We start from the raw sequence: 9,331 nt of genomic DNA on the forward strand, positions 1-9,331 counted from the left end.
GCTGAGCTGGTTTTACCTTTAATCCCTTTCACGTTGGTCCTCAGCCTCAAGGAATGCCTAGGGATGATTCACCCACCATCACATGGGGCAGGCAGTCATCTGTTTCATTACCTCACCCTGCTTGCAGCTTCTGGGAGATAACCCAGGATTCTTCTGCCATGGGGAGGTGGGGGGTGGAGGTAAGGTGGACAGAGTAAGGCTTTAAGGAGCTGATTCCTGCTCTGGTCTCAATTTCCTGCTTCCCAGCCCAGGTCTAAAGATGTGCAGGAACAAGTCATGTGGAAATGCCAGGGCTTGGGCACCTGGGCTAAAAGGAAAGTTGGATTTGGTGGTCTAAAAGGGGTTTTCCCTTCACAACCAACATCAGCCGGTGGGAAGGCATGGTTGCAAAACAAGACAAAAAAATGAAACCAGCAATTACAAAGATTGTCACGAACAACCACACACAATTTTCAGGCGGGGAAAGGACATGGGCTTGTGTTTGGAACAGAAAATACTTCATCAGTTTCACAGGGGTGTACACGGTGCTCCAAATGTACCACAGGGAGGCCCCTGAGATGACAGCTTACTGTGGAGTGCCAAGCCCTCTACACTTCTCATCTGTAGCCCTTACGACAAGCTCTACAGAGTCTATATTATTATGGTGACTTTCAGGCCTAAGACTGGGACTTCAGTTAAGCAAGTTACTCAAGGTCACACAGCTAGAAAATAGGGAGGGTTTAAGACCCACACAGACTGGTTCCAGAGCTTTTGCTTCTTAGCCAAATAACTATGAAATAAGCATCCATGATATTCCAGATCCAGACCATGGGTAGGTCCAGGAGTTGCAGAGTAACTAAAAAAAAAGAAAGAAAGAATAGGTTAATGGTGGAGAGCACGAGTACTGAAGTCAGACCTAGGTTCACTTATTAGCTCTGTATCCCTGGTCAACAATATAGCATCTTGGAGCCTCAGTTTTCTCATCAGTGAAATGGGTATAATAAGTAGTATTCCTTATTCCAGAGTGGTGTTGTGACACTTACATGAGATCCTGCGTGTGAGGCACCTAGCACCATGTTGACTTTAATTTTGAGCTATTGCCCTCATCACTAATGTGAGGATTTTATACATAGTGAAGTTGAGGCCCAAGCAGAGGCAGTGCAGAGGGCTATGGGAATCTCCCCATAAAAGGAGTGGGAATTCCTACTTCTAGGTGTTGTGAGGCCAGTCTGAGGCCCACATTTCTGGACTTTTGTGCATGGCATCTATGGAATGAGGGAGGGAGGGTAAGGCCAAATACTGAGCCCATGAGTCTGGCCTTAAGAAGTAACTGGCTTTGCAGAAGGCATTTGGAGGTGAGGAGCTGCCATGGTGGGGCTTCTCTAACAAAAGAAGATGAGACCACAAACATGGGATTCTCCCCTTTGCTCAGCACACCCTGGCCCATACAACACAGAATGCTGGCTCCTCTGGGAGACTGCGGGGCTCAGACAAAAGGATACACCACACTGGGCTTCATTCCTCCAGTTCACCTCCCCGCTATATATCCAGGGCAAAAAATGGTTAAAGACACAGTCAGAAGACATAGACAGCCAGTTGATCCTTAACTTTAATTAAGTAATTACAAATTTTTAATTTCTCAAGCAATATTGATTTCTAAATTTTCTTCTCATTTTTTTTCAACATGGAATTTTACTTTGCTTGCTTTCTTCTTTTTCGTAACCCCCTTCCCCCAAAGCTATAACATATCAAATAGTATCGCAGAGGAGAACACAGGGGAAGCTGCCTGGGACAGGTTAAGTATTCAATTTAATGAACAACAACAATATCATTACTATTACTTTTACAGAGTGCTTCCCTGACACCGCCTGGAAGTCCTCCGGGGTCGAGGGGGGTGGGGTAGATTGATAGCACTCCTAATTTTACGGTCCCGGGGAAAAGCCAGCTACATTTGCAAATACGAGGGGTGGGGGGATGGGTGAAACAACGTGGGGAGAAGAATAGAATAAGAGGGAGACAGATGGTGTGTGTGTTGGGGGAAGGGATCAGAGATCCTGGAAAACTTATGTTCCCCGATTTGCAAGAATGTTTCCATTTAACCACTTCTTGCCTGACTCCTGATTCTACATGAGAGAAGCGGGGAGTTGTAAGATTTGGTGCCACCTGTGCAAGAGCCTGGACCCTCGGAGTGGAGAGAGCCAGGAGCGTTCGGAAGCAGAGGGAGAGCGGGTCTTGCTCTAGCCTCCTGGGGCGCCAGTCTGGGTCAGGGACCCAGGTAAGGGGCGGGCTCCCATTCCTCCGACAGGAGCAGCCGGCGGTTGGGACTGTCCCACGAGGGGGCGCGTCTCGGGCCCTAGGACCCGCCCTCGCTGCGCTGGGCGCGGGGAGGGGACGCGGGAACCCTGGCGGCCGGTGCTCCGCCTCCCGTTTCCGGGGCAGCGCGGTTACCTGCACCGCCTGAGCCGCACCTGGCGGAGGCAGAAGTCGCAAGCCGAGCGTTCGCTGAACGGCGGAGCTGAGAGGAGGGATAGCACCCGGCTGGGGGGAGGAAGAGGCGGCGGCGGCGGGCGGCGGGCGGCGGCGTGGAGGCTGAAGGGCGCCGCGCGCCGCGAAGGAGGGCAGGCGGCAGCTGCGCTCGACTCGCTCTGCCACGCCGGCGGGGCGCGCACCCGGGCCCGCACCGCGCCGCTGCGGACGCACATGGCAGCGTGAGAGGGCCGGCGGCGGGAGGAGCGGGCGGCGCCGGGCCGGGGCCGCAGGGCCGCATGGACAGCGCCGCCACCCCGGCCGGCCCTCACTAGGGCCCCCAGTCCGCGGGCGCCACTCCCCAGATCATGGTGCCTCGGCGGCCGCCCGAGCCGAAAAGAGCCGGCCGGAGCCGTTGAGCCGGGGGCCCCCGCGGCGGCCGGGAGCTGCATGGGGGAGCGCGGGCCGCGCTCGGGAAGATGCCCCGGCCGGAGCTGCCCCTGCCGGACGGCTGGGAGGAGGCGCACGACTTCGACGGCAAGGTCTACTACATAGACCACACGAGCCGCACTACCAGCTGGATCGACCCGCGGGACAGGTAGGACCCCGAGAGGCCCCCTCCTGCCCCACGGGCCACCAGCCGGGATTGTGCAGGGGATGCCGAGGAGCTCGGCGAGCGTCTTCGGTTTCCCGCACCCCACACGCTCCACCTTCATCCCCTTCTGGACCGCCGCTCCCGTCCGGGTGGGCTGCCGGGAGGAGGGGACGGCCAAGTGAGTTGGCCCAGGCTGCCGCCACCGCCTTCCTCTGATGAGGACTCAGGCCCCAGGGGGCACCTGCCCGGAGTTTTGACCTTAAGCTCTAGCCCCGCCCCCCGCCCCCCCCCGCCCCGCTTCCCCTTAGTTGGGTCGGGCGGGGGCTGTGGGAGCAACCTAGCCGAGCGATGCTGGGGCTTCCCGGGAAGGCTTTCCCCAGCACGGGGTGGGGGAGGAGGGGGGGATGGGGAAGCATCTGGTTTGGAGCGGGTGGCAGGCACCCAGGACTCAGTGGGAGACCGCTGGAGGAAGGACACTGCGTGCGTGCAGGGGAAGGCAGTCTGGAGTGTGGTTTTTGACAGGTGTCTCCGCGGCTCTGAGAGGAGCACGGGAGCAGTCTGGGGGCCTGGAGGCCGAGAGAGGGAAGGAAAGGAAGGAGCGAGGGAGGTCTGATCGGGGAGACCGGTTCTCCAGGAATCTCACGGCAACTTGGAAGCTGTTAGGATGTAGATGGAGGTGAGAGGCCTCCGCAAAGCCCTGCCCATCCCTCTTTCTCCTCCCTCCCTTTCTCTGGGGACCGCGGCTTCTCAGCCCTGCACCAGCGCGTCCTGACCTTGGTGGGCACCAGGCCGGCTGGAGCACCGGATTTGTTTTTGCTGAGGCAGGTGGAGTGTGTGGCTCTTAGCTTCCAGACTTTCTCCTGGTTTGGACCGCTTGGCATTTCTTTGCACACACGCACCCCCCTCCCCATGAATATCCTGTGGGGAGGGGAGGACCACCCTCTGGGACCGCAGTCACCTCTGTGGTCAAAGTGCCTCAGGAATGCGGAATTTTCACCTGGTCGCTGTGACCTTGCGTGTCAGGTGCCTGTAAAGCAATGGAGGTGAATTGTTTGGACCCTTCATCCTGTGAGGTTGGGATGGAGGTTCCAGAAGTCCAGGATGGGGTGTGTAACGAGGTGAAGGTTGAGAAAAAGTGGAAAGAAAATGTGAGCTGAGATTCCTCGTGGTTTCTGTGAGCACTTTGGTTCATTCATTCAACATTTACTGGGTACCTCCTCTGCGTTCAGTACCACGCTGAATGTCTCATCAATTTAATCCGGAAGAGAAATTTTTAACGCTGGAGAGCGTCCTGTGGGCAAGCTGCTTTTACCTCTGAGCCTCAGTTTCCCTATTTGTCAGACAAATGATTTGCTTGGAAGGGAAGGAGTAATAGTGGAACTCTTTTTTAAAAAAATTTATTTATTAAATTTATTTTATTTTTGGCTGCGTTGGGTATTTGTTGCTGCGTGTGGGCTTTCTCTAGTTGGCGCGAGCGGGGGCTACCCTTCGTTGTGGTGCGCGGGCTTCTCATCGCAGTGGCTTCTCTTGTTGCGGAGCACGGGCTCTAGGCACACAGGCTTCAGTAGTTGTGGTGCGTGGGCTCTAGAGCGCAGGCTCAGTAGTTGTGGCGCACAGACTTCGTTGCTCCGTGGCATGTAGGATCTTCTCCGACCACGGCTGGAACCCATGTCCCCTGTATTGGTAGGCGGATTCTTAACCACTGCGCCACCAGAGAAGCCCAACAGTGGAACTCTTCAAAGTTGGAAGGGACATAGAAGATCAAGGCCCAACTCCCACTTTCAAACGTGAGACAAACTTTGAGGCCCGGAGGTGCGATTTGCTTGTGTTTTGATCTTTCCACCCCTCTGCCTTATGCCGAGTTCTTTACCGGCTCTGAAGTTCTAACCTCCACACTTGTGGTCCTACTCACTTTCCTTCCCCATGCCCGCCTCAGGGTCAGTTGCCCCAGGGACTCTGTTGCTGTGTTGGTGAACTGGACAGTCCCTTGTCCTCTCCTAATACAGGCACAAGTTCAAGTTTCTGTGTCCTCCCGTATTTTAGGTCCCAGCAGCTACCGAGTCCAGTGTGCTGTTAGCAGTTGAATGTCGAGGACACTGCTAACTTGGCCCAGGTCATGCATCTAGGAACTTCTCTGGGGTGCTGAGAGGATAACATAGCTGTAGAAAGCTTCTTAAACAACGGTCATTTTTTACCCTTGGAAGAGGGCAAGCAGTATAGCTTCTGTGGGATACTGACTTGACTAGAGCATAATTTCCCAAATTTTAGTATTATGTGGACCACGTTTTTTGCTATATCCACCTGTGTTATTGCTTACTTAATATTTGACTTTAAATCAACCCAATTTGAATTTTTTTTAGCCACTTTCATAAAGGGGAAACTAGTAATATCTATTGCCCCCAGTACTAGGGAACCTTTAAAAATACAGTGGAGGGGAGGAACCACAGTGCCATTATATTTGAGTTCACTCCTGGGGCCTGTCCACAGCTCCAGCAACAGGGCTGTGTAGCCTGTGTTTTTAGGCAGATTGGCAGGCGTTAAAAACATATTGGCACTTCATGGAGCTGCTGACTCTCTCCGCCTTGTAGGCCACTGGTTTGAATGCTGCATCTTTGTATTGATATCTGCTGGTCATCCCACCTGCACCGGCCCCGGGTAGGGCCCCTGAGCTTGGGGCGCTGAGGGGTTCTGAGCTCACTGTTGTGATGAGCCAACTTTGAAAGTTTGGGGAAAGAGCTGAGCAGAGGGTATCCACTTCTGACTCCCTGGAATTCCCTCCTGCACACCCCAGAAGGGAGTTTTGCCTTCTCGTCCTACCTGTGTGGCCTCAGGCAAATCGCTTGACCTCTCTGAGGTGCAAGTGCTCCTTCGGTGAGAGAAGAAGGTTGATGAGGTGTCTCTAAGCCCCCTGCCAGTTCTCAGATAGGATTTCGCTGATTCGGGCTTGATCTCGCCTTCTCCCTCCTGACTCCATGGCAGAATTGGGAGGGGGGACGGCAGGCAGGAGGGTGAGGGGACTGAGAGGAGGAGAACATTTAACAAGGCTGAAAAGCGCCAGGCTTCTTTGGGGTGGTGAGGTTAGGGGAGAGAAATTCTGCCAAGGCGGTTACATCTCTGCAGCTGGTTAATGCTATGAAACAAAATATCACATAAAAAGTTTTTTAAAAAAAGATTCTGCTCCTTGAGTGCGTGTGTGTGCGTGCACGCGCGCCCATTTGTCTTGGTTTTTTTCCTTATCTGAATCAAGGAGATACACCTGTCCATTCCCCTGAATTTAAAAGAAGTCAGTCAAATGGTCCTTCAGTCAGAAAAGTGATTTCTTAGCCGCAGAGAACAGAATAGTGTCTCGGGTCACCAACCCTGAAGAATGTCCTGGCGCGTTCCCCTCTCTGGGCCTGAGCTGTTTTGTGTGCTGTCCGGCTTGGAGGCTGCTGGGGGTAGGGAATCCAGTTTTCAGCTTCCCCTTTCACTGGGGGGTTGCCAGCTCTCTCCCCTTCTCACCCAGGGGAAGACAGGGAGGCCGAAATTCCTGAGGATGGTTGTCCCAACAACCGGAGAGGGGCCAGTGGGCAGCTCGGGCACTGCCTACTGGGCCAAAGGCTCCAACGGCACCACGGGCTCCTCCCGAGGCAAGGCTGGTCTGAGAAGGTGACAGGTCTGTGGGGAATCAGGTGCTGCATATCGGGCTGTGGAGCAGCGTGCCTTTAGCAGAGTAACCCTGGGTGCTTCTGGGAGCTTCCAGCGAAGAGCCAGCATTCCGGGTATATTTAACTTAGAGGTATGCAACAACAAACACACTGATTGTTCTCCGAGGAAGAATGGATTGTTGGAACTGGCCCTGCTGGGGAAGGTTCCTGAAGCCTAATTCCTGCTCATTGGGGGGTTTGTCTTCTGACCTTCTTCTAGGAACCACCTGGGAGCTCTGTGGGCACAGTTTCTGGGGCTGTGTGATCAGTGCTAGAGGCCCACGTGTCTGGGAGGCCATGTTGAGAGAACCCAGCAACTTCTCTCATGATTTGAGGAGGAATTTTTGCCAACGCTGTTATTTCAGGAATGATTCATAGTGTAAGACGTTGGGTCTACAGCAGGCAAAAGATCTTAATCTCCTTCTGGTTACAGACCCTTATAAGAATCTGACAAAGGTTAAGGATGTTTCCTGAAGAAAAGCATGAACACAGCTTTTGGCACATAATTTCAGGGCGTTTGTAGACCCCGGGTTCATAACCCCTGCCAGAGATTAACTTAAAAACTGCTCGTCACTACCTGTATGCCCTCCTGCTTAGCTAGGTAGGACATAATGATTGAGCATTTACTATATTCAGGTAGTCTGCTGAGAGCTTTACACGGATAACTTCTTTTAATCCCCCTAACAACCCTGGGAATAGGTTATCTGCCTGAGAAACCCGAGCCTCAGGGGGGCTAAGTTTGGGGAAAGCCACTCAGCTTCTGAGGAGCTGAATGGGAATGCCAGGCATGCCGACTCCAGAGCCCAAATTTCTAACCACTCAGCTGCCTGATCTCCGTTGCTGAATTAAGACCTCTGCTCCACCGCCTAAGGAATTTGGCCTTGGGGAATGGAGCCAGCACGGGCATGATTTCAGTTACCTGCTGCCATTCTGGTGTCGCCAGGCCATGGCTATCCAGCGAGTGGTGTAGAAAATGGAAAGAGGTTGAGTCTTTGAATCCTGGCATCTTGGATCGGCTGCTTGCTGCCTGAGTGACCTTGGCAAGTTACATATTCTCTCTGAGCCTTGATTTTGTCTTCTCTAGGATGGGGTGATGCGCATAAACTGTCAAGGGCCATTATGAGCATGAAATAAGTTAAATCATGTAGGGCATCTAGCACAGAACCTAACATACAGGAGACACTTGGGAATGCCAAACCTTTTGGCTTTTACTAGGAAGTACTTAGGAAATACTTAAGTCAAATGGAGACTGAGTCTCCATCCAGCTCTGTAGCAGTTTGCAGCTGGGATGGACCTTTCTGGTCATGTAATCCAGCCCTTTCATTTCACCGATGAAACAGACTCAGAGACTGGTGACTTGCCCAAGGTCGCACAGCAAATGTCAGCCTTGGGTCTCTAGTAGAGGTCTCCTTTCTTCTTTCTTTTATGTAAACTTTTCCCTAGAAATCAGACCCAGTTTCTTCTCATCCATGGTAATAATTTGGGAATATTTTATGCTTGTGGTTTATTCTTTGTAATCCTTTTTGACTATGCAGACCAGCAAGTTTCTTTCATAGCATTGCAATCATTTCTGACTCGTGTCGTAGGAATGTGTTATATGTCGACCAGTTAAAGTACCAGCAATTGCAAGTGCATTACTGTTTTTATAATCAATTTAAATAGATTTAAGGTTATTGTCAGACTAATGTCACTTTCCACCAATTTACATTCTGACAAGCTTTCTTAAGTGGGAATTATAACCAGCCTGCTAGGGAATTTACCCAAAGCCTGTATTCTCCACGCTTCTGCATTTTTTTTTTTTTTTTTTTTTGCGGTACACGGGCCTCTCACTGTTGTGGCCTCTCACGTTGCGGAGCACAGGCTCCAGACGCGCAGGCTCAGCGGCCATGGCTCACGGGCCCAGCCGCTCCGCGGCATGTGGGATCTTCCCAGACTGGGGCATGAATCCGTGTCCCCTGCATCCGCAGGCGGACTCTCAACCACTGCGCCACCAGGGAAGCCCTGTGCTTCTGCTTTTAATGATCCACCAGTACCTTTAGCTTGGGCCTTTACAATTATTAGAGGGCTTTTCTTCTCCTTCCAAGGCTTGAATTTATGATCTACACATTTCATGGGAGTCTGCAATGCACGGGAATATCTTACGTCATTCGTTAAGAAAGAAATAAGGTTAAAAAGCACTAGTCTAGCTAACAGGAAGAAATAAGAGGCATTGGAACCCACAAATGAATAAAATAATAATAAATGCTAAGTCTCCTAATATGTATTCTGTGCTGTGCACCAAGTGTTTTATATTATGATCTCATTTAATCCTTTTGCCAACCATATAAGGTAAGTACTGTTATTTTCTCCATCCTCAGATAAGGAAACAGCAATTTAGAAAGGTTAAGAATTTATATTTGCTCAAGGTCACCACCAGTAGGTGATGCACCCAGGATTGGGGCCCAGCTGGTTGAGCTCCTGAATCCACACTCGAATTAGCTATTGCCATTTCAGGGCTCCAGATGCCCTGTTGACAAGCTGGGCTGGAAAGTTACCATTTACTCCTAAATTGAGGCGAGCCTGCTGTGGATCTCCGGGAAAGATGTTTTGCCAAGGAGGCTTAATC

The 9,331-nt window shown here is 52.0% G+C and overlaps 1 protein-coding gene across 6 annotated transcripts in view; it reads left to right on the forward strand.

The window, feature by feature from the left end:
- Positions 1 to 2,478: 2,478 nt before the first annotated feature.
- Positions 2,479 to 9,331, forward strand: part of WWC1 (WW and C2 domain containing 1) — a 169,469-nt gene continuing 162,616 nt past the window's right edge. For 3 of the 6 annotated variants that reach the window (XR_004023980.2, XM_022595150.3, XM_089909645.1), the window contains exon 1: positions 2,480 to 3,043. Coding sequence is in view for 5 of the 6 variants with exons in the window: in XM_022595150.3 (XP_022450858.1) it covers positions 2,925 to 3,043 (119 nt within the window). In the remaining variant the exon portion in view is untranslated. Of the gene's footprint in view, positions 3,044 to 9,331 lie in introns of all 6 variants that reach the window. The other 3 variants (XM_089909648.1, XM_089909647.1, XM_089909644.1) reach the window with 2 other exon arrangements.

Source organism: Delphinapterus leucas, chromosome 3 (assembly GCF_059928025.1).
Source record: "Delphinapterus leucas isolate spDelLeu-1000000601 "Yukka" chromosome 3, BTC_Dleu_Yukka2, whole genome shotgun sequence".
NCBI lineage: Eukaryota > Metazoa > Chordata > Mammalia > Artiodactyla > Monodontidae > Delphinapterus > Delphinapterus leucas.